We start from the raw sequence: 25,988 nt of genomic DNA, 5'->3' as shown, positions 1-25,988 counted from the left end.
GAAAAACTAGATCTTGAAAAAGATAAAATAGGGCAAGTAGAAAAGTAGTTACCTCTGGAGCGTTTTGAAGATGTAGTAGTGCTAATTACTGATATTGGTGTGCTTTGAACTTCTATGAGCAGATATTCCAATTAACCCTCTGATTTAGGTTGGAAGAGATGCTGCTATCCATGTTTGGGACACACAGACACTGAAATGTTTATCATTGCTCAAAGGCCAGCATCAAAGAGGAGTGTGTGCACTGGATTTTTCAGGTAAGCCACAACCTACGTTTATCTAAACGATTAATTAAAAAGCAATCCTTATGATGAAATCTTAATTTGTATAGCTAGCCAATTTTACAACCAATACAAATTTTACATAAAAGTCTGCTGACAGTTTTGATAAAAATAGTGTGTATAGTAAAGTCAGTCATGGGCCTTTTCTCAATCGATTAATAATTGATTTTTGTGATGTCTGATGCATAATACCAAGTGTACCGCTAGGACTCTGGTGGCTGTATACATGGTGGTATAATAACTTAAAAGCAGGCAGGATGGTGGCTTGAAGTGTATAAATTAGATAGGAATGTGATCTGTAGGCTCGTACAATTCTTCAAATTTGCTAACAGTTCCCACATTTTTCGGTGAGTTTACAGAAGAAGTAAATATGACAAACAGTTGTCTGCTGTTTCCCCTACTTGTCTTTCTGAGATGGATGACCTAAGTAGTCTCAGTTAGCAAAGGGTAATTCCTGTATTCAGCATTGAAAAACATTATCCATATGATGGTGACTTACATACTTTTGCATCTTTATAAAAGTACCAGAAGAAGGGGAAATGGATAAGGATGATCTAATTGACATAGTGTGCACAGATGTTAGAAAACTTCTCATTAAGATCCCTAGCTGAACAAACATTCATATATTTAGAAAATACTTACTTTGTGGTTTACGTTTTTAACAAAAATTAGATTCCTGTACAGATTATAGTACTTCATGTATTAGAATCCATGTACCTCTATAAAAGCCTGAAGAATAAGCTGGCCACATATGCTGTGGACATAAATCTGTACAAAAATACTGAAGCTCCTTTTAAAAGTAGCAACCACTGGCATCATTGCAGCGTTGCTTTAGGATCTGGTCCTGAGAATGCACATATTGCATTCCTAACTGGCTTTAGTTAAGATTCTTGGCATAGAGAGGAGCAGATAGTTGTGCAAATTTGCACTTCACTACAGGATCAGAGTGCTACTTTGGTCTTATGTAGGGAGTTTTCATTGTGTTAATAAAAGACTTTTCTAAATCAGGTTCAGGTCACACTATTTGAAGCTTAAAGAATGAAACGCAGAAGTCCCAACCTTTTTTGGCTGTACTTGATCTGGCGGCTGACTCTATACTGCTGGTTCTCTCTGCCCTTACTCACTTTCTAAAACATCTGCTATTGGCCATTACTGAAAACAGTGTAGAGGGCTGGGTCGCTTTTGTAGGACTGTTCTGATGATGTTATGATTCGAAGATTATAATTTAATTCATGCATGTTTGGTTGTGCCCTCTGGTGGCTAATTTAACATGTAAAATTTTGGATAGCAGTCAGAATGTATAGCCCGTATTAGTGCATAAAACCTCCAGTTTCAAGTGAATAAAGTTAAATTGTTCTTACCAACAAAATTTTGTCAACTGCGTTCCATTTACGTAATTGAGTTACCCCTAAAAATAATTATTGTCATCAAAATATAAAAATATACCTTGTACCTTGTAAGTAATACATATTACTACATATTTACCTTTCATATCAGCTATCTTCATAGCATTTTATCTCACTAAAACTGTTATAGATTAGTTCTTACTGTTTCCTTTGCTTTCCTTTCTCATTAACTTTTTGTGTCTCCTTGTTTGTGTCTTTTCTTTCTTTTTTTTTTTTTTTTTAATAAACTCAGTTTTGGTTTCCCATCCTGTTTTTCAACTTCATTCTTTGCCTGCTTACACTCCTTCCATCCTGGCCTGTTTCATTCAACTGTGAACTCTTTTCCTCTTTCTGTAATTCCCCTTCTCCTTCTTGACATGCTTCTCAGAGAACTCAGTTACTAAATACTGTGAGCCCAGTCTAGCTGGAGGACCTAGTGAGGACCTATTCAGCCTTATGAACTTTGAAGTAGTTCTAATGGAGTAATTTATACCAGTGGCACTCTTTTTATTCTTGAAGTCAAATATGCTTAAGCACAGAGTCCTTAACATCTGTTAACTTCTACAAGAAGTAACATTCTCAAATCATTGCTTTCACTCACTCCCTTGGCCATCTCACCAGTTCTTTACTTCCCCCACCTTTAACTTTTCTTCAGTTAAAAAAAAAATCAGGTAATCAGCTCCTGCTACAACCTGTAAAGTTCAACTCTCTTATCATATACTTCAGCAATTATGGTTTAGTTGTTAAAAATTTTCAAAATTCCATGACAGTAGTTTGTCTCTAAAATTTTGTTAACAATGGTCTTATCGTTATTTCATACACATAGCAAGGATGCCTAAGTACTGTTGAATTATGTATGATTATGTTCCTGCTTTTCTTCCTCTCATTATCAGTAGTGCTGTGTCTTTCCTGCAGTAGAAGAGATGATAGCCAGCAGTTCATTTTAGCCTTATAATTTTCTATCATATTTATAGTTTCATTACATTGCCTATTAACTTTTAACCACCCATTTCATTAGACACTAATAATTCTTGTCACCATTTCAAGCAAAAGAAAAGCAGCAGCATCTGATCAGAAGTATTTCAAATAAAATGTAGTGTGGTTTTGGAGTACTTGGACTTTATGAAACTGACTTTCATTGTCTTGTTTGATCCTACCTACCTTCCTTGTCCTCACACACAGGAATGTTTTGTGTCTGCCTTTGGGAAAGATCAACGGTTTGATAAGGAATACAGATAAAAAAAACTAAATTAGGTCAGACATACAAACTTAATAGAAGATAATAAAGTCAAAAGAATGCCTTTTCTAAAAAGAATAGCCTGCCTTGTAATCATCCAGTTCAAAATTAAGCAGAAAAATCTTGTTGTGACCTATAACACAACTGTTCTGTCTCTGATAAGGGTGATGCCATATTTAAAGTCACTTTAGTTAAGAAGAGGAAGGCTAGGTCATGGATTAGTAGAGTGCTCTGCGAAATCTATGGATTCCAGTTTGATGTGTCATCACCCAGTAGGTATTCATTTTGGTGCTAAGTATCGGAATATGAACCCTCCTTCTGGATAAAACTTTCAGCAGGTACAGACTTCCGTCATCTTAAGAGGTTGGGCAGGTTGACTGTTTTCTCAGTTCATTTGTCTAATTCTGTACGCAGTCTAACTTTAGGAACTGAAGGCCATCAGTGAATCTGAATCCTAATCTCTCAAAGTATTAGTTCCTTTTTTTACTGCATTTATAATACCTCATTTGAAATTCAGTTTACAATGTATTTGTTGTGTTCATTGCCTGTTATATTTTCAGCTAAAGCCTTAACACCTTTAACATTAAGTATTGCTTCTGTACAGCTGATGGAAAATGTTTGGCATCTGTTGGGCTAGATGATAATCATGCCATTGTGTTTTGGGATTGGAAAAAAGGAGAAAAGCTAGCGACAACCAGGTAAGAATACATGTATTACTTTGTTCATAGGAAAAAAACAGAACACCTCTCTGAAAACAGAACGGTGTTTCAGAGCAGTATATCCAGATTAAAAACCTTGGGATCTGCAGCTTAGCGTTTGGAAATCCTGTGAACTATTTCTGTCAATAGTTCCCCTAGCCTTTCTGTTAGGATAGCTACATTGATATTATAGCTCATTTAATGATTTGTCAAGTTAAGTTAAGATTTTCTCCCAATTTTATTTCTTGATTCATGGCAGAAGTCATCAGAGATGTCATATTTTCCTTTATGCATTAGATGATATGCGGGGTTCCATTAGTGTACATATGCAGATCACTTTTCTAAAAAGAAAAAAGTATTCCCTCTAATATAAATAGATTTTTTCAAGGTCTACTGATCTTGCCTTCCTTCTGAGCCAGCTTTTTCTGATACTTGCTCTTTGCAATTACTAACAGAAAGCTTAGCTAATTACCCTGTAGTGAAGAAGTTTTTGCAGTTGCTTGAAGGGACCAGTGTTGGGAAGAAGATTGGATTACGGTTTACATGTTTGCTTTTTTTCTTCTAAAATATTGAATTGCAACATTTTCTTTACACTAAACTAGTCATACATGTTAGAAGAATCAAACTGTTTGAGAACCTGGTTTCTGTCCAGCAAATCAAATGTACCTCTGAGGTCAAGATACTAGAATTGTGTAGAATTCATGTAAGCATGGACTTACATACCAGAAAGGCAAGGAATTAATTTCATATGCTGTCTGCAACCATGTAACATCTAGCATTGGTCAGTAGAAATTATTAGTATAACTGCAAAAAAGTGCCTGAGAAAGAGAATTTACTTTTATGTAAGCATTACACTATTATCACTATTACATGGTGACATGTTCCAGAAGAAATAATAAGATTTTCTCCTGGCAGCACTATCTGTTAGTAGTATACCATTACTGAATAAATAAACGTTTTGATCCAAGTGTGTGTGTACCATAATTATATTAGCTATATAATTTTGTCTCAGACATCCAGTTTATTAGGCAGCAAGATTTTAAATCCTGTTTAAAATTTGCGATGTAGAGCTTGCTTAGCAACAGTGTTGTCTGTGTTGTAAAACGTGACATTTTCATTTGCTTTCCAATCCTGGTTTTACTGTCTCCAGACAGATTGTGCTTCAGACTCACAAGTGAAGAAATACCTTATATATTCCCATAGAGACCTTCTAAGCTGTTAAAAACAAGATAATGATGGGCTGTATGGCTGCCTGTCTCTGGTTGCTCACAGGAGAGATATAAGATTAAGTACTCAGGTTCTTTTCAGCGTACAATACTATATGTATCCAATGTATGTACTATTGTTGCTAATCTATTATTTTGAAAATATGCAGGATCCTCACAGAGAGCATAAAAAAATAGTTTATCTTCTAAAAAGTTCTAATTTAAATTATTGCTTATATTTTAGCAGTGCCTCGAGGTAAGTCCCCCATTCTAGTAAGCACAGTAGGACATATAAAGAGAGAGATAAAAACCAGGACAGGAGAGTTTACGTACAAATTTTAGACATGACCCTCATGTGGCCTTAGCAGACAAGGAGAATAAAAGGACATCTCCTTACAATCATACAGACCCACAAGAAGAATTCATCTAAAGGACTAACCCTGAAAAATGAAGGGTACGTTCACTATGTACAAACATTCATTATGTTTATTCTGTAGTTGTTTTGCATTTATTTTTTGTGAATATTCTTTTTGCTTAACCTTCTTGGGGTGATTTATTTCAGGCTGACTTCTCAGTTTTCTTTTCTTGTCACAATGTTCAGAATATACTCTTATTTATTTGTTTTACTTGCTCACTAGATAAATTATACAGCTTGTTTCTCTATCTTGGCTCTACAATCTTCTGTCTAGTTTCATTAAAATCCTTATTGAGTAAACGTATGCTGTTAGAATCAAAATGTGTCTGGCCTTCTTTCACTAGCTTCTCATGCCTGGTGTGCTGGTGCAGTGCTGGTCCTATTCGATCCTAGTGTTTTCTGTTAGAGGACTGCGATCCCTGAGGGAGCTGAGGGGAGCGTTGTCAAATGTATTTACAATCTAAATCAGTGAACATCATGCTCCTTTCTTCATTATGTAAGAGCAAATGTCCTGTGCCAGTCCCTCGGAACACAAGGACACAAAAACCGCACAGGCTTGTATACGGGTTTTGGTCTGACCGTTGTAGGAAATCGGGGTGGAAACGTAGGCCGTACGGTCCGGATCTCATGTGTCAGCTCTATTCGTCCTATCACACAGGCAGACACGCTCTTGTCGTTTCACAGGGACACCCGCACTAGGGTGCAATTAATTTGATTTTGGACTCGGGGCAGTACGTTGTGCCTGTGTGATAGATGCTTCCAGAAGAAGCACTGTGACCAGCCTGAACTGAAAGGCTGGGCATCATTATAGCAAAGTGGAGGACCAGGAGAAGGAGGAATTGCAAGAAGATGTACTTCAAATGTCAAAGGTGTAAAGGACCAGTTTTTGTCTGGACTGATTCACCGAAAGAAGATACTGAAACCAAGAGGGTTATCGGAACCATGTGATTTTTCAGATCCACTAAACCTGTCAGACAAAAGCGACATTATCATAGTACAAAACCTCAAAATTCATACTGAAAAGCTAGTGATTTTTGCTTTTGGTGTTTTATAAAACACTGAAATAGAAATAATTACTACTTTGCGTCTGGGAATATTTTTTGCAATGGTGAAACTTGAACTTACAAATTCCCATAAATACATACTCCAGCAAGAATAACTTTAATTACCCGAGAACTAAATTTGAAGGTGTATATGCTGCTGAATGAACTGTTCCCTAAATCATAATTTTATAATTTGTTATTTTATTTTTCCTCTTGAAGCACAGTAGGTTAAAGACTTCCTTGTTTTTCTTGGCAGAGGATTTTAAATATTTATTGACTTCTTATCCATTTAAATATTTATGTTGCCCTTTATACCTTCTCTTAATTGCATTGACCTTTGTTGCCTGCTTCTTCATTATGACTTAACTGAACTGAAATTCAGTGGGAGACAGTTTTTATTCACCACGTTTCTCTAGTCTAATTCCTATATGGTGTATGCTCAAATACATTCTGCCAACTCTGTGGGTCAGACTTCCAAGGCAAAACTCTTGCAGATTAGAAACAGGATGCTCTACTTTTTCTTAGATAGGGTAATGATGGTAGAGATAATGTACATAGCCTCTGTGACTCGTCTGCCAATCCTCAGAGTGTTACAGATCCATACTGTTGTATTTGCACCAAGAGTATGACAGTCATGGTGATTAGATTCTTGTTGTTGAAGACTACGTTTGGTTAGTCCAATACGATGAAATGCATTGAGTTGGAAATGTTAAGTTATCCCTCACTGGTTTTTTTAACTTTTATTTTTATTGCAGGGGCCATAAAGATAAAATATTTGTAGTAAAGTGTAATCCACATCATGTAGACAAACTAGTCACAGTTGGGATGAAGCACATCAAATTTTGGCAGCAAACAGGTATTGAATATTTTATATTTATTTGAGAATGTATATATTTTTAATACAGGAATATAATGTTCTCACTTCAAGAATTTGTTTTATTTGTAAAGCAATTTTCTAGTTACCAAAATACTACCTCTGAATCGGCAAATGTCACAATATTCCTTTCTCTTTAGAAGTCATTTCCAGCTAATTGTTTTTTAACTCAAGTCATACTGTTAAGGATTTCTCCTGACCAAGCATCCTTGGGTCTCAGAAAACATGCATCCTGTAATTCACTTAGGCAGATTATGACCCACGTTGTGAAAATGCCAGCTGGTAGCTAAGAATCTTAGGTGCCTCTGGCACACTGCTAAAAACGGTAGTGTTTGCACTTCAGGTACTGATGTAACACTTCAGCACCCTTTCAGTTTCAAGAGAGAGCTGTTTTTCAGTCATCAGAGATGACTTCCAGAGATGGCAGCACATGTTTCAAGGTGCCAGGCTGGAAAGATAGGTTTGAGGATGGATCTTAAAATACGTGCCTGGGCAAAACAAAAAAGAAATGAAGTATCAGGTATTTTGCAGAAGTTCATTATAGTAATTTGTATTTTATCCATTAGGCTAAAAATCATGCTGTGGTATCACAAGAATCGAGGTAATATATTTTTTTGTATGACACAGGAATTTTGTTTCCTTTCCTAAATAATGAAAAATGAAAATGTGTTTTCCATTATTTAAAAACAGGATAAGATTCTGCAAACCAACAAGCAAAATATTCAGAATGGGAAGTAGCTATCAGTCTAGACTGTTCTGTCAAACTAAGAAAGGCAGCAAAGTTGATTTCTGATTGAGGATATTTTTTACTCGGGACTGGATTTTTTGTTCTTCATGACTTTTAATCATATACACATTACACGAGTACTCGGTAAAAAGATCTCAGAGAGCATCTTCTGCGTCTAAAATTCAGCAAAGGTAGGCGGCACAAGAGCAGCTAAAAATAGCACTCAAGACAACTAAAAATTAGATAGTTTTAAGAAGTTCCTGTACTTATACCATACTTTACAGCGTTCAAGTGGTTCAGGTGCTCAGTTTAAAACTTACTTTTTTTTTTCCCCTGCATTTTTTATGTTTAGGTTATTTTTGTAGTAATTAAATAGGCTTGCATTGCTGCTTGCCAAATTCTATTACAGGAATTTGCATTAAGCAGTATCTTACTCCAAGAATAGTCTTTTTGCAATAAAAATGGTATATTTTGAATTAAGATTTGCTCAGTGGAATTGGGACTATCAGTCTGGTCTTAACTGTGAAATACATGATGACTTGAAGCAAGGACACCACTGCCTATGTTATTTTGTAATTGTATGTGTATTGTTGTCTATAAACACTCAATTCATGGGCGCATATGGCTACTTCCTGCTTTCTGAACCAAAATAAGGCTGTGGCAATTTGGTTCTCTGACAATCAGAAGAGGAGCAAATGCTGCCATTCATTCTGCAAAACTGCTGTCAAATCATCAGGTTACCAGTGGACAACTAAAACAAAACCTCTATTATCTCATGTGTAGTTGTGGTCACCTCTAAAGAGAAAAAGCTTGGCAGGAGCTTGGCAGGCTGTTCTGTGCAAAAAATATTCTGCCAGCCATTATACTGATTCTTTTTGGACAATTCCTCACCAAAATTTATCATTTGCTTGGAAATAACAATCTGAAAAATAGAGCCTGTACTGCTTCAAAACTGTCATTACTAGATTGACTTTCTTTTATTACGTTTTTCCCTTGTGCGCTATGTTTTCAGTATTTCTATTACCTACTATGTCTTAGGCAATCACAAGAGATGACATTTGTCCCTCACAGCACTATGGCTACAAACCGAAATATAAGACGACTTACTTTTGTTTATATTGCAGGTGGAGGCTTTACATCAAAACGAGGAACATTTGGAACTACTGGAAAATTGGAAACTATGATGAGTGTTTCATATGGGCGAATAGAAGATCTAGTTTTCTCTGGCGCTGCAGCTGGAGACATTTATATCTGGAAGGATACCCTGTTGCTTAAGACGGTGAAAGCCCATGATGGACCTGTATTTGCCATGCATGCATTGGATAAGGTATTTGTCGTCTTATGTGATCCGTTCATCTTTATTATTTTTGTTGCAATACTGGATTTTACAAGTGTATAACTAACATGCGTCCCAACGAAGTTATTCAGGTTTTGTGCATGTATATGCAAGCAATACTTTGTTCTACATTGCGCTAAGATTGAAGATGCTTTAATAAACCAAACCATAACAGAAAACAAGTTGCACTGGATGAATCTGAATGTGATTAAAATCAGAAAACCGGTATTAATGAGTTCTCTTATTTGATAGACATGTAGTTGTAAGCACCACGTTATATGTGCTCGTTACCTGACCAATAGCCTTCTGACGTTTCTGAATTTATTTCTCATTGAGCTCATGCATGTCATTTTCACGTGTGTATATCACAGGAGAGTAACAGGTAACATTCATTGCCTCTTCAACCTGATCCCAAGAATATTTTTGCATTATTGTTTTCCAAAATATGAAACATGACTTTTTTTAGTAATATTATCACTGTACCTTAAGCAAGCAAGACTTCAAATTTCCAAAGGTTTTGTTTTTCCGAGTTAATTATTCCAGAATATCAGAAGTAGTTTCCTTCAGTTGCATCAATAAATCTTCAAAAGAAACTGTGGCAAAATATATTATTGACATCGCATAAATGAGGTTGGGGCAAAGTTTTGCACTTGAAATCCACTGGCAATTTGAAGATGTTGATAATGGAATATCCTTTTTGAGATTATAGTTTCAACTTTAATAGTATAGCATGAGAAGAAGGATATTAGCTATTAACATTTGTATATATCAAGGTCAGTTAAGATCCCTGTGGCTCAATCCTTTCTGGCCCTAATTGATTGTTCCTAGCTTTTCCATCAATTTTTCTATTTGATCTTGGCGCTCTATCTTCTGAACATCCTCTTCACTTACGTTTTTGTTGGTTAGTTATTTATGCTATGTTTTGCACTCACTTGGCACAGATAAAGAGACTCTACCAAGGGAATTAATCAAAGAATTGGTCCCTCTGCGTTATTAGAACTCAGTTTGAAGCATCTGTTAAGTCCATTGAATTTGGAATAACTTCAGAAGCTATTATTACCAACTACTGCCTCTTCTAAGGATGAAGCACATATTTTTCCATAGCTTATTTCCACATGCAGAAACCTGTTATGGTCCAGCATTACTATTTACAATAGTATGCACTCTGCATGGTTATAAGTCTTTACAACCCTAGAAAAGCAACTCTCTAAATCTTCTCCCCTTCTCCCTGTTTTTTTCTTCATAGGTATAGGCTGCAGTATTTTTAATTCGACACATGAGTAAAATGCAGGGGAGAATTTCCACTGCCTATGGACATGTCTTTTTAAATATTAACATATGAGTGCTAACATTTGTGTATGTTTTCATGCTATGTACAGGGTTTTGTAACTGGTGGAAAAGATGGAATTGTGGCACTTTGGGATGATATGTTTGAAAGATGTCTGAAGACATACGCTATTAAAAGAGCAGCATTATCTGCTAGTTCTAAAGGTATTATTTTTCAGTGTGTTTTAATAAGGACTATATGCATGAAGGCTGGTAAAATGGCAGTAATAGGTGTCAAATCTTACCAGAACACAAAGGGAACAGTAATACAGTACTTATACTCTGTGCTGGAATTTTCTGTTTTGATTTATTTAAGTGGTATTTCACACAATCTTTGCTATTTATAGTTTGTTCTGCTATTTCTTCCTCTATTCCGTGACATTTGGCTTTGTTTTCACTGAATAAATGATTTTAAAAAGAAATGTCATAAGCCTGGGAGTCTGGCTGTTCCAAAATCCGTTCTGTTTAGCAGCTAGCTTCCTCAACTGGCCAGATTTCGTGTAGTGAGACCTGCAGTCCCTATGAGTTGGAAAGACCTGTTAAATTCTACTTCCCCAGGCATCGCTGTGGAAGTCTGTAAAGTGATATTCACAGATAATCACAGAATTAATGTCCATGTTGCTGGAGCATCTGAACCCTTATACACTGACACTGTTAAAGTACTAAAGTATCAATCTTGATATTGCCACAATATAGACTAGCACAAGCTTCCCTCCTTGGAACTATTAATTAAATCCATGGATTATCTAGTAGTTTGATCAGGCAAGTGTATCTCACGTTTCATGATTTTAAACAGATTTTAACTATAGGTGATATAAGCTGTATAAATTATAGGTGATATGAGGGTCTTTTTGATTTCACAATAAATACCTAAAATTAATATTTTTGTATTCTTCAGGTTTACTTTTAGAAGACAATCCCTCTATTCGAGCCATCAGTCTAGGACATGGGCATATACTAGTGGGAACTAAAAATGGAGAGATACTTGAAATTGATAAAAGTGGTCCTATGACTCTACTTGTTCAGGTACTGTATGGATCTTCCATACCAAAATATTCCCTGTAGAAATACAAGACATCGTAAGATTTTCCCAGTCATTTTCGTTCTGTTTTCATTAATCCCGTTGGCCACCATTCCTTTCCTTGCTCAGGCAGAAGTTGGTGCTTTCTTATGTAAATGACTTTGAGATTCACTGTGGATTACAGAATTCTGAAGGTAAAACAAACAGTCCATTAAGTTCAAAGGCTGATGAGACTTTTCATGACTTTTTAGACCGTTTAGGACCGAACATAAAAATGAAAAGTGAAGAGTAGAGCTAACACAGTTTATTTTATTTGGACAGTGTGGTTCCATTTATTTGCTTTTACTGATATATATAGTGTATTCTCAAGGATCATATACTTTAATTTATGAAAAATTGTTTTAGAGTTATGACAGCTTTCTACAGTGACACACAGTTGTCGTTGCATGTGTTGCAAAGCATAAAGAGACTTCTTTTTGCAAGACAAAGTCCTTTGCGAAGTTCGGTTAAAAAATTTTCATGTTTATGTCCACTGATGTATTTGACGTTGCTTTGGTTTAGTGTCTTAAATAACCCTAATGTCTATATGTAGAAAATTGTATATATAATTTACTGAGTTTAATTTGTCAAGTTTTTATTTTTGGTTTTCTATAACTGACTAAGTTAACATTGTTTTTTACAAAAATATTGTTTCTTCGGTATTTTTCTTTCCAGTTAGTTCTGATCACATAAAGTAATCTTTCAAATTTGTACTGCCTGCATGACAGCCTTACTAACCTAAATGTGCGAAGTGGTATTTTATAAATTATTTAACTCATTCACTAATTTCGAATTGCAATCTCATCCTAATATAGTTCCCTTCACATGAATAGTAAGGTTGCAAGATAGTAAAATTGCCCTAAAAATACCTGATTGCTGTGAGTTTTCTAATAAACAGAAGTGTTATAATTGTCATCCAGCTTAAATTACATGCTTGTATGCATCAACTTGAGCCAAAATAGAAAATACATAAGGTGTAATCAAGATGTCATGACAGTTTCTCCCCTTTTTCTTTTAATGGGATTTTTCCATCTAAACAAAAATTCCAGTTACCAAACTGAAATCCAGATTGAGAATAGTAAGAAATGATTTAACCTTGAAATGCAGTGCCAGCAAGCTGCATGCAAACTGAAGGAAATCTAGAAAAAGCAGGAAGAGTGATTAAAAAGTTTGAAAACTGAGTTCTGAGGAAAGATTAAAAGAACTAAGTATGTGTATGTTGGGCAAACAAGTTCTCCAGGATCGAAAAAATGACATAAACCTTGAAGACAGATTAGCCCATGTTAGGATTTCAGGATAGTCTCCTGTTTGGGCCATAACTATTTCCTGTTCATTTCAAGTCTGGAAGAGAGAGCATTGGAAGGACAGGAATTACAGCTAGTAGTAGCAGAGGAGACTATGGAAGAGCATATTTTAGGTGTTTACCAGAGGAAACGGACCAGACATTCGGGTTTCTCTGAATGTGGGAAATTTTTGAGAGGAGATGGTGAAAGCCTTATTGCCTGAGACTTGTAAAAGGAGGCAGGGAAAGTGCTAGAACATATTACATAAACCCAAATGCATTATTTTCTCTTATATTAAATGATCTCCTTTAGGGACATATGGAAGGAGAAGTCTGGGGCTTGGCAGCTCATCCTCTCTTGCCTGTCTGTGCAACAGTGAGTGATGATAAAACACTACGAATCTGGGAACTTTCATCCCAGCACCGCATGCTGGCAGTGAGGAAACTCAAAAAAGGTAATTCTCATTTGGCCAAACACTGTGATAGTAATGATGCTACTCTATTTCTGTAACAGTTCCATCTTTGCTTCCAGTGCATATCACAGGCATTAATTAGGTACGAAGAGGACACAGTCATTAAGAAATTGGAAGCATAGGAAGTAAATTGTCTGGCGTGTGTCAAGTCAATGAAAAGGGTAGAAAGAAAAAGCATTATAATCTATTGTAATGAATAATAAAATGAACTTTAATCTATTTTCCTCTGATTTCAAGGGGAATGAGTTGACCTCAGAATCATTTTCCTTCCTAAGAATATTTAAGGCCAGCATATTTGTTGCTGACATTAAAAAGTTTCTTTATAAATACAAATGTAAAATTCTCTGCATGTTAAACACAATCAGCCTTCAGTAGCAATATGAACTTTACATGTTATACCAACTTCTCTGAAAATGAACAGTTTTCCTGCCCTCTCCTCTGTATAAAAGTAGATAAGCTATGTTGAAATGCTGCCTTCTCAAAATTACTCCTACTTCGTTTACTCATTCATATCCTTCAGGCAATTTTATGGTATAAATTCAACATGCTTCATTTTCAGTGACAGATCCAGAGCACAGGAACTCTAACTGGCTGAGGGAAAACAGAGTCAAATGTTTTGGAGAGGTGAACTCAGGGGTGGATGAGGATAGCTGTATGAGAGAGTATGGTCAGAAATAATGTTGAGGCAAAAAATAAGTGGAGGAAGTGTAGTACATCTCTGTTTTAAATGTGCTCCACCTGAAAGGAACCATTATTCAGTCATAACGAAGAAGCTTTCAAGTGTAGTATCCCTGAAAGACATGTGGTTATGCTGCTCATAATGAGTCTTTCAATTTTTCATCTGGATTTCCTTTCTGCATAGTTTTGGGTTTTTTCTTTTTTTCTTTTTTTTTTTTTTCTTTTTTTCCCCCCTCCTACCATTGGTGTGTTTAGAATGTAGTTGGAAGGTGGTATTTGCACCTAAACCCATTTCAAGACTGATCAAATCACCATTGTCAACTCAAGAATAGCCTATACAGAGGGTACGTTCCCATTCAGTAAAACATTAATCATAGCTCCCCTATCACATATTTGTTTTAACAAATAATAAATCTGTTTTAAAAGTATATACTTGCTGTAAAAACCTTTCAGTTGCAGCTTACTGATGGTTTTCGCAATCCCACGTTTGTAAACCTTACGATACTCCTTTCCATTTTCTTTTATAGGTGGACGATGCTGTGCCTTTTCTCCTGATGGGAAAGCCTTGGCTGTAGGGTTGAACGATGGGAGTTTCCTGGTGGTAAATGCTGACACTGTTGAAGATATGGTCTCTTTTCACCACAGAAAGGAAATGATCTCAGATATAAAGTTTTCACGAGGTATAATCAGGTGATAAAGTGAAAGGGCAGTGTTTGTCTTGGAGTTTGTTTTTCTCCTCCAGACATAAGGTTGAATGTTCAGAAGGTAGACTGGCTTTATATGTGCTCCATGCATTTAAATACTTTAGAATTCTGTAGGTTGTATGGAGCCTAGTATAACGGGGCCCACCCCTAACCTTTGTTAGTGCCTTTGGATGCACTACAGTAGTGAAAATGCATAACAATAATAATTATAACATGTACACCTTTAATAACCTCAGTGTCTCTTCTTTACAGAATCAGGAAAGTACCTGGCTGTGGCTTCCCATGATAATTTTGTAGATATTTACAATGTACTTACCAGCAAAAGAGTTGGCATTTGTAAAGGTGCATCTAGCTATATCACACACATTGACTGGGACTCAAGAGGTAAAATATTTGACCAGAGAAACAGATTTTAAATGCCTGCAAAACAGAATATCAGAAAACTGTTCTTGTACCAGTTACTAAGAGAAACTGTAACTACTAATGCAAATGTTTTTTCAACTTCAAGCACCATATGGGTTCAGTGCAATTACATTTGTTGGTGGAATTCATCCTCGCTTGTAGCGTTTGTACCAGAGTACGTGGTACTGCACTGCTGACAACATATGACTAAAATGTCACTTATGAACATAATATTGCTTTTCTTTGCCCTGTTCTTTTTATAGTTTTGTAGTGTGTGGCACATTTTCGTTTTCCACCCTTTATGTCCAATTTCCTTTTTTCTTTGCTGAGCATTACATGGCAATCACAGCAATGAAGTTAGAGAGTGTTATTGTCCCAACTAATTAAGTCTAGCAGGATCGATAATGAGCTCATGCAAATAAGCCTTCCCGGACCTAATATGATTCTGTGTGGAACCACCTGTGTGTCTGAGCCCTGCTTCCCCTGTCGTGCTAGTCCCAAAATGTGGTGCAAGCTCACTGACAACAAGAGGAGCTAACCTCCCTTCGAACCCGTTCAGGTCTGGGGGCCATTCTTGAGCTAGTAAGCCGTGCTGCAGCTGAGCTGGCATGTGTGCCTGCTGACAACCCTGAGAATCTGAGTACACATAGGTGTACGCACAATAATAGCAATTTGTCTGACAATACCTGTATATCTGTAGTAGCCAGTTCTTGGATGTGTTACACGTGCAGATATAAAGTATAAGAAAACTGAAAATTCTTTGTGTCTTTCATGGTATTTATTGGAAACTCTAACTGAACTTCTAGACGTAAAGGATTAATATACTAAATTGTATAACCTGTCTTATACGGGTCAGATAGGAAGGGCATGGTACTGCCACGGTCCCATATTGCACTTCTTGTTGTCAGTGATTCCAACAGACTGAATATAGCTCATGTAACAAAGGGCAAGATGCCCAGTCAAAATACAGCAACGTTGGAACTGCGCTAGTTCGTACCAGTTGATAATCTAATCGAGTGTTTCTCAGTAACAGAGTGCTTTCTCTGGCAGTTATGCCGTTTTGATATTGTAGAACTGCTTTTATGATAATAAATCCCCACAGGATTTCTTACACTAGTATAGTTGTTATAATTTGAAAAATTCAGAAAATGCCTTTAATTTTCTTATCTCAGAAATATTGTAAAACTGAATTTGAAAGCATTTTTTGCTAAACTTCATCTTCAAGGACAGTTTGGTGTGCAGCTGGACTATATGCCAGTTAGGCGATGCAAAATAGACAGGAGCTTACAATGTTTTTAACTTTTGGCAAAGCTGTCTTGCAAAATTGTTATGAAAATTAATAGCGCACACTTTTTTTTTTTTTTACTTTCCATTATCATGATGATGAAAACACAAGCGAAATATTTCTTATCAGAAGAAAGTGATTTGCTGCAAGACAGGCGTTTTTTAAGGATGTTGGATGGTATTTAAAATATTACGTCTGCAGTGAATCAAGAGTATAGGATTCTTATGAGAGTGTTTCTAAGCATCTGTTTTACTTTTGCTATGAATAACTCTCTGGAGGATAATTTCTTAGCTTACCCCCGAAATCTCTTCACTCAATCAAAAGAAAGTTCATAATATTCATAATAATGAATAAGATTCATAATAAACTCTTATTTCATATCCAGGAAAGTTATTGCAAGTCAATTCTGGTGCCAAAGAACAACTATTTTTTGAAGCACCAAGGGGGAAAAGGCATATTATAAGAATTGCTGAGGTACGAATTATGCTTACTGGATTTTTTACTATGAAAGTTATTTTTCTGGACTGTTGAAAATTAGCATATTTTGTCTTCAAATGGTATATTTTTTCCTTTTAAAATACTATATTTGAAGTGGTTAGAATTAGAATTATTTAATCATTCTGTATAGTGTCTTTCCTAGCATTTGTAAATGGTAGAACTTGCAAGTTTCTGTTTGTATCTCTACATTTTTTTTGTTTGTTTAATAGCAGTCATTTCCCATAATCCCCTTTCCTGAACAATCACCTGTTCTCTGTGTAATCAGTGTGCATACAGGTTATAACCCTCTTTAAACACTATGACCTCGCTTTTAAGGATGTTGATTACTTGTGACTCATAATTCTTCTACAAAATTGCCAATGTTTAGCACCTCAGAAAATCTTTAAGGAGATTTGTATCCAAATCATGCTCTACCTTGGGAAAGCGGGAATGTTTTGATGAAGATATGCAGTTTGTATTAACTAGCTGGAAACAGTGAACTGTTTCTAAAAACACTAAAAAAACTAAGTTAATATCAAACATAGAGAAATATACGCATAAAACCGGTGTGTATTTGGTATGTATTAAGATGACTTCTTTTGGGGAAATTTTGATTGCAGATAGAGAAGATAGAGTGGGACACCTGGACATGTGTTCTTGGTCCTACTTGTGAAGGAATTTGGCCCATGCACAGCGACGTCACCGTTGTAAACGCAGCTAGTCTTACAAAAGACGGAACACTCATAGCTACGGGAGATGATTTTGGTTTTGTGAAGCTTTTTTCATATCCAGTGAAGGTAATAAAGGTATTTATTTCTGTGATTAGAAACTGCGCAAGAAAAGGAATTAAGGAAGACACTGTTCGCAGTATGTCAGACTGCTAATATGCGAATTCTTTGTGCTACAGGGCCAACATGCAAAATTCAAGAAGTATGTGGGTCACAGCGCACAGGTAACCAATGTGCGGTGGTTGCACAATGATTCTGTGCTGCTAACTGTAGGTGGTGCTGATACAGCTTTGATGATCTGGACCAGAGAATTTTTGGGCATTCAGGAGAGTAAGCTGGTTGATAGTGAAGAATCAGACACAGATGCAGAAGAAGATGGAGGTAAAAAGGATTGTATAAAGTACATCTTTAATTTGTCTTTATTCCACAGAGACTCATGCAGGCATTTAGCTTGAAGTGGGCAAGAAGCTTTCATGTGCTAAAGTTCAGTGTAGGGAGAGCTTGGTAGGATTTGTTTCCTTCCTTCTATGGGTGCAGATCTTCTTGTTTTCTGCTCTTCCACTATGAAACAAGGGTAGTTTGTTTTATTTTATGTTTTATTTTTCTAAGGTTATGATAGTGATGTTGCAAGAGAAAAAGCAATTGACTATACCACTAAGATCTATGCAGTAAGCATCCGAGAAATGGAAGGGACAAAACCACATCAACAGCTGAAGGAAGTTTCAGTAGAAGAGAGGTATGTCACACAAAAGCATTCATTTCCAAATGTATATTGCATTCCTTTGAACCTCTTTTCATTCAACTGAAATTAGTCCTTAGAAGTAAGGCAGGAATTTTAAAATTCACAAGATAACATTTTAAATGGTTCATATGGTACAACATGTTACTGTGATGGAGAAAAATATGTGTATGTAAGTAAAACACCTGTGAGTGTTGTGTTGTCTTCTGCTGTTCACATAAGCAGTTACAGTCTTTCCTAATTAGTACGTGTAGCTGTACATATGTCCGCAGCAGGGCGTTTGTGGTAGGGTGAGCTTGTAAATACTTTGTAGTTAAGGCTTTTGGTGATGTTTTCATTGAAAGATTTTCAGTTGCTTATAATTGTGTCGGGTTGTTACCATTAAAGCTGAAATTTCCCGTGGCACACGTTGGCCTTAGGCTGAATTATTCTGAAAAAAATAAACTGGAGGGAGAACAGTAGTGATGAGGACAGCAAAGAAAAGAGGTAAGGGCTAAGCATAGAGGGTGAGGTCCAGTGAAACACAGATCTAGGGGAGCGGGTGAGTAAAAACTCTTGACTGGAACAGGACGGCTGGCACAGAACAGGAATATCTATAACCAGTGAAGTACATTCCCCTTTGTAATCTGGAACTGGATCTAGGCACATTGTATCTGTACAAAGAATGCTCCACATTGATCAAACACCTGTGGCATTTATTGGTAACGTGGGTGTCTTACTCCCCTTTTGGGATGGAGCTTTAGGAAGGAAGAGCCTGTGAATGCTGACGGTTACCATGAGTTCAGATGAATAAAAACCTGTATAGTAAATTTACACCTGTGAATCCAGTTGATGCCTCAACTGTGGATCCATGCAGTTTCTTCTGATAGAATTGCTTTTTATAAGTGGTCATTCTTTTATCATGAGTTTTCTTGCTTTTGCCCAATGATGGGCACTGACAAAAAAGAACTGCTGAGGGTTAACCCACAGAAGAATTTAAGCTTAGTTGTTTCCCCTCAGTTCCATGACGAGTAACAATACCAGGTAGTGTGGTGGCAAATTGTTCTCCCCGCAGGGATCCTGCCCTAGTTAGAGAACAGGATGCGTAGTTCTCGGGGAATACAGCGGGGGCAGAAGTAAGTGCTGGTGCACTGTGGGATCCCTGCTGCAGGTATTGCGAAAGATGAGAGCGCTGTGTGTCGAAAGAGGCTGGGACGGCAAGAAGAGAGCGCTCTGGAGGCTGTGGAGAGCTGCCTTCTTGCTGTGCCTGCTTCTGACACAGAGCTTCTTGGTGATGGTTGGCAAATAGAATAGTTTTCCAGGCACCTCTAACTCTGTGTGCCTCGTTTCCTGCTGGCAGCTGAGAGAAGTACGGCTGAATTTGCAGAAAAACTGCATACTCACAGCTGCAAGTGGAGGTCATTTAAGGAGTTCTTTGATCAAACATGTAACACATAATTACATTGAACAGATTAAGGTCTAAGGTTCTTTTAGTCGACTACTGAAAATTAGTGGCAAATTTTGGGATTTTTGGCTTTAAAAAAATCTCCTTGGTGTCCTGATTTGCAAGATACAAAATGGAGTTAGTAAAACTTCCTAATCTCATGCAGACCTTTGAAAAATAAATTATTTTATATTTTTAAAGTTCTCAAAGAATGCAGTGCTGAACATCATGGACAGAAAGTAATAATTAATAATTTTTCACTCGGTATTTGAATAGGAGAACAAGTGTTGGGTGTGAAAAATGAGAAGAAAAATGTTGCACCCCTTTTATTTTTTTCATTACCGTGTTTTAACAAAAACATGCAGCAGGAGGATTAGTGATTTTTTTTCAATAAAATGTTGAACCGTAACTATTTCTTTTCCCCTTCTTTTAAGGATATCTCTTTCCATTTTCTCATTTACTCATATAAAGTCTTTTTTCCTCCATTTTTCTATAAAAAGGCATAGTGTATGATCTAGTAAACATGAATGTTTTGAGATTGAGTTAAAAAAGGAAAACAATTTATTTTATTTTGGGCGAATACTGCTAAATTGTTCTTGCACATGAAATAACAAGTGCCAATGGTACAACGGCCAGATGTTTTACACCAGAAACCCTTGTACCTTCCAGCTGCTTTATTCTGCTTTGATGATGCAAAAGCAACTGTAGAGTGAGTTTAATTGACCGATTAAGCTGGGCTTACAATTGTTTTGTACTAGTAAATTACCAACAATATGAGCATAAGCATCGGTCTCTTCTGCAGCTTTTCAGCACTATTTTCAGTCCAGGAGTGAAAATCATGACAGTCCTTTGGGTCCCTAGGAAGCTTGCTTTCTCTGAAACCTGGCCATGGTTACGTGCAAGCAAGTTCCCTGCTCCTCAGAGGAGCATCTCAGCCTGCCTCTCAGGCTGCCTGACTTTTGAGTCTGTCCACGTTCTCAGTCCTACGCTGCATAAGCTGATTCAGCTGAACGTGCTGTGTTGCTGCGGAGGAAGGCGTCCCGTGGAATGCACAGGCAGTTTGCCTTCTTCAACCTTTTTAACAAAACATATAGTACTGCAAAGCGGCACATAACAAGGCAAATGAAGCAGGCTTCCTGTTTGTCACGCTGACACTGATAATCCGTAATGCAGGGAGAATGTGCTTTGTGCTCTCCAGCACGACAAAGCAACACTGAAGCTGGAAGCTCCTCTAGCATGCCCAAGTGTTTCCACACTACCCACTCTGTTTATAGCTGGTGGGCCTAATTAAATGGGTAAACACCTCCTCGGCAGTGAGGTTGCCTCCGATTTCCATAATAGTCTTTTCATAATGACTATACATGAAAATAGCACACTGTAGCCTATCTGAAGGAATCATCTCTCCCATAACAAGAGAGCAAAAAGGAAGGTTTTAACATTCTCTGTATCTTTTTTTTCTTCTTACTCTCTCTATGTAACCAACAGTTTTGAACTTCATTTTAAAATACCTTAAAAATAAACCCTTATAACTGTCCTTTCCATCTTTTCTGCTAAAGAGTCACAGCTATTCTTCACATTTTTGTATGTCCTCTTTCAATTACAGCTACTTCAATATAATCACATCTTTGGTATTTGGAATTTGCTGTTCTGATAAATTTGTCAACAGATCCCATACTTTTCATATATAGCTTGTTAGGCAAAGATATATTCACTTCCCTTTCTTCATTGGGCTAATATAGATTACCAGATTTATAGTCAAACAATTAGAAGCAGAAATTTTATGGTGAAACGTAGCCAAAACTGCAGTTTCTGAGGGTGTTGTGCTGGGATAGGGCCTTAAGCTGTGAAAGGTACTGGGTTTTGGATGCCGTAAGATGAGATTAATGTCTTGGCTACTGCAGTGGTCAAAGACTTCAGGTTTTGGCCACAGCTATACCAGTATGTGCACAATTTATGCAGAATCTCGACACTCCCAATTATGAGTGCTTCAGGGTGAAGCTGACTTCTCTCGAAGACGTATAAATTATGAAGCAAGCTTCACAGCTGTGCCAGATTTCATCGTTTCTGAGAATACAAAAGAATGTAACAGCTAACGAAGGATTGTCTGACCACATTCTAAAAGCTTCCTGAAAGCACTGGGCTGACTTTTCTTTGCACCTGCAAGGGTCCAAAGTGATGGTTGATCAAGCCAGACAAAATTAAAAGCTTACGAGTTCTCAACTGTCAGTGTTCAGGAAAACCCAAGTTCTAAATCAGCAGGTCTTCAGGACGCGGGGTCTTGAAATCTCTGTGCACAGGGTTGAGTGAGATGGCAACAAGTAATATTGAAGCCCGTTCACAAAGCTTTACATTCTCTGCAAAAGGCACAGCTGAAGTAGCCTCTCCCAGTCCCTTCAGATATGAAGAAGGGAACCAAGAGGATGTATTCCATTCTCTTTCAGGCAGGTACGTGGGAAAACCTGGTAGTCTTCTGAGGGGGAAGACGGTCTGGAGAAAATATTCCAAATCCAAATCTTTCCTCTTTGTAATTGTGCCGTATGTCTGTATGAAGACTCCAAGGATTGGGCATCTGATGGGATGTGCATCCTGTGAATACTCTGAGATTCATTACATACTGTGTAAATCTTGAAAATTATGTTCCAAGTCGGAAAGCCATTTATGTTAGAAGCAGTGAGTTAATCACAGGACCTGAAAAACTGCTGGTCCACTTCGCTGCAAAATGCAATGAGGATCTAAGAAGAAGAAATGACCCCCTTGCTGTATTTTCATTGTGTGTCTGAGAAAGGAAAAAATGTGACTTATTCATAGGTATAGTGGGTAGAAACCTAGAATTAAACAAAGTAAGTTTAAATTAAGAAAAGAAAAAAAGAGAGAAAACCAAGCTTCCAGCTCAAGCAAGAGACAGGAATAGCTGGGGCTGTTGCTCCGAGCTGCTTCTTGGGGGCAAAGACATTAAGCTCACTATGTTTTTTTCTTTAAATAGTAATATTCAGAAGGTGAGTTATTGCTTAAAAAATTATTTCCCTGCTTATATAATATAAATACGCTTCAAAGGTACTCTGTGACACCTAGGAGACAGTTTGGGTTCAAGAAGATGGCCGTTTTATTTTCCTCTTTATGATAGCCACGTTTCCATCTTCTTATCCTTTGTGTTTGCTAGAATAAGCTTGCAGGACTCTGTGCTTCTGTAATATTAAGAGTGGTGAATCTGAAAAACTCAAAGTACATCATCTCTCTAGAAATAACAAATCATTGTACAATTCAGGAGGAGTTTGGTCTCAGGAACTGTGTTGTGTCCCCTGAGAAGATTGCCAGTATATGACTGAGAGCTGAGGCAGGCAGTGCCGGCTTATGAGGGGAAAGTTTTGCAACAACCACCGCCCTTCTGGAAAGGAATCAATAATTCAGAAATGACTCCCCCCAAATTAAGACAAAGACTTACTCTGCTGTCTTTTTGTCAAAAGAGAGGAGCCAGCAATTCTTGTCCCTTCTCTCCCCCATCGTGGGAGAGTAGGGGGATAGATTTGATAGCTGTGACTTTGAGCAGCTGCTGTGCATCCTCTGTTACTACCTAGCAGTGCTTTGTGCTTGGCACAATCCAGCAGGATGAAAAGGAGATCTGTATTACACTGCCCTTCTCCCGATCTCCAGAGTATTGGGCCCCTAAGCAAACTGGGCGGAGAAATTTCATGATTATGAAGGGCAAAAAAACTTATAGATTACAAACTTGGGGATAATACTAAGGTTTTTCCTTAGAAAAGAAAATAAAAACCCTTTATCAAATGTACTTTTTCTGTCTCATTTATTTACATAACGAAAATAATAATGATTCTGCAAATATCTTGAAGGAACAAGTTACATGATAGATTTTACTTGCAGGATTTGAAATAAATCATGGTCTGGTGTTTTTGTGGGGGACCCAAGATTTACTGTCTCTGTCAGCAGTTACAGCTTTAGGGTGGAAAAATAACAGGAGAGATGCGGCTGAGGAACAGTTTTTAAATATCTTGCGGTTGTATTAGTTGGTGCGTTCGGTTAAGATAATTAATTGATTGTTGTTTCTCTCTCCTCTCCCCAACCTTCTTGTTTTTCTTCTTCTCCCTTTCCATGTCTGTCCTCCTGTCCGCCCCACCCGCCCTTATTTTTCTCTTCCTTTTTTGCTCCTCTGATTGGCATCCTCCCCTTCTCTCGGCCTGTATGGCACAGAAGTGGGGTGCCAATGAGAGGTGCTGCAGGAGCAGTCTCGCGGTGTGGGAGCTCCAAGAGCAGTGCTCCCACACCACGGGACCACTTGGTCACTGGTGGGACAGTCCCAGACAATCCAGGACAATTGTAAGCTATACCGTGTGTTATGTAGGGGTTGTGCTCCATTTCAGAAAAGGGCTAACTTTTGAACTGGGACCGTTTTAGCTGGCAAAGAATGTATATAGTAAGAAGTAAAACAAGCTTGCGTGAAGACTGTATTTATGTTACTAATCCAGAAAGCAAAGATAGATTTGCATTTTGCATTCTACTAACCGCTAACATATAGCCTATGTTTGCAGCTTTCATTTAGTTTGATTTGCATGACTCTACATCAGCTGAAAACTCTTGTAATATACCTGGTGATGGAAAACCCTTTAAAGCAGGTTGAATGTGTAGAAAACAAGACGCAGCATTAGCATGTTTGCCTAGTTTTCTGTTTTCTTAGCATACAGGCTTGTCTCACTCTCCGCGAGTTATCTGTCTCCGAGCCTGTTCTCAATTGTGTTATTATGCACCATTTGTAATCACACGTTCTGATAAAGATGAGAAGTTAAAGAAGGTTAAGAAGTTGGATTTCCCCTCTTCACAAATTATTCTTTTGATTATTTATTTATTTACAACAACGTGAGCTGCCCCCAAGGTTGTCTTCACTTGTGTGACACTTAGTGGGCGTGGAGTTGAGGGATGCAAATACTGTCACAATGCACAACGCGTTACCAACATTTCTCTCTCTGAACTTGAGCGCTCTCTGCACTGAGGTTGATGTGAAATATTCAGCTTTTTTTGAGGGTTGTTGTGTAGGTTGTAGTCCAGGAAGGACTGAAAAAGCGTTGCTTCTGATATGTTTTGTTATGCAGGGGAAGGATGCTATTTTACCTGCCTGTTATGTTTTACCTCCAGCTCAAAAGTTCTCCGTATACTATTGGTTGAATATTTTTACTTACTCAATGAGCACAGCTTCAAAACATGTCAGAGTTTATGTAAGGAATAACAAAACAAATGGAAGAGACTCCTCCTCTCAAACATGATCACAAACCCCGAGAGAAGCTTAAGGAGAGACCTTCCAGAATATGCTAAAGCTGGGTTGATTCTGATGCCGTGGTAGTATGTGGAGAGAGTTCTCCTGAAAGCTCATTACCTCAGGTATTCAAAACTTTTTAGCTCAAAGACAGAAATTCAGCTTTTGCCTAAAGCGTGTTACAATGTGTTCCTTGAAGCTGGTTTTGGCCAAGGGGGCTGAGGGATCTTCCAGACAGCCCTGTCTCTCCAGTTGTGTACGACAGACCTCTATGCAATAGGGCCAGCCTATTTACAGGAGGTGTTTAGTTTAACAGCTTTACAAGATTTTTAGAACAATAAACTTGTTAAAAAATGAAGGCCTTCAGATTTCATTCAGAACTGATTATCCTTCTTACTAATCTGCTTTTCTGCTTGTTTCACATTTGGAGACTGAACTGGAATGACATGTGAATGCGATGACTAGCTTCCCTTATGAAATAGGAAAATGGCTACCACCACCACACGTTCTGCAATACCTTTTCTTTTTTTTTTTTTTAAAGAGTGCATCAGCATACATGCGAAATCATAAATATTGTAACCATGCTAAGGCTTTTTCAGTGCTATGCTTTTAAAAAATAATTTAGATTACAATTGATATTTCCCTCTAGTTTTGTTTCAGCTTTGCTTTGATCCACTCTGTTGAAGAGTAGGATATTTTCATATTGAATACTATTCTTTTTGTTGTCTTGTGTTATCTACAAAATGTAAAGGAAAAGTAACAGCAGGAAAAGTTGTATGTAAAACTCCTATGTATGTTGGGATGGGAGAATCCAAAGGTTTAGAATTCACAAAATCTTTTAGTCACTTCTTCAAGCTTTAGGGGTTTTGCAGCAGTTCTAGGGCACTTGGGAGTCCCGCTCCTGTCAAGTAGCGGAAGCGTACTTTTAAAAGCTGCTTTTGCATTTTTTC

At 37.4% G+C, this 25,988-nt stretch overlaps 1 protein-coding gene across 1 annotated transcript in view; it reads left to right on the top strand.

The window, feature by feature from the left end:
• Positions 1-25,988, top strand: part of EML6 (EMAP like 6) — a 119,684-nt gene that overhangs the window by 70,982 nt on the left and 22,714 nt on the right. Inside the window, exons 15-27 of the mRNA XM_075147809.1 lie at positions 149-254; positions 3,505-3,598; positions 7,017-7,117; positions 8,987-9,189; positions 10,578-10,689; positions 11,423-11,550; positions 13,180-13,321; positions 14,545-14,697; positions 14,974-15,105; positions 16,794-16,882; positions 17,506-17,682; positions 17,793-17,994; positions 18,223-18,349. Of these exons, the coding sequence (XP_075003910.1) occupies positions 149-254; positions 3,505-3,598; positions 7,017-7,117; positions 8,987-9,189; positions 10,578-10,689; positions 11,423-11,550; positions 13,180-13,321; positions 14,545-14,697; positions 14,974-15,105; positions 16,794-16,882; positions 17,506-17,682; positions 17,793-17,994; positions 18,223-18,349 (1,766 nt within the window). The remainder of the gene's footprint in view (positions 1-148; positions 255-3,504; positions 3,599-7,016; positions 7,118-8,986; positions 9,190-10,577; positions 10,690-11,422; positions 11,551-13,179; positions 13,322-14,544; positions 14,698-14,973; positions 15,106-16,793; positions 16,883-17,505; positions 17,683-17,792; positions 17,995-18,222; positions 18,350-25,988) is intronic.

The sequence above is a fragment of the Calonectris borealis genome, chromosome 3, assembly GCF_964195595.1.
Source record: "Calonectris borealis chromosome 3, bCalBor7.hap1.2, whole genome shotgun sequence".
NCBI lineage: Eukaryota > Metazoa > Chordata > Aves > Procellariiformes > Procellariidae > Calonectris > Calonectris borealis.
The sequence above is the reverse complement of the archived record's forward strand: the minus strand, read 5'-3'. Positions and strand labels throughout refer to the sequence as shown.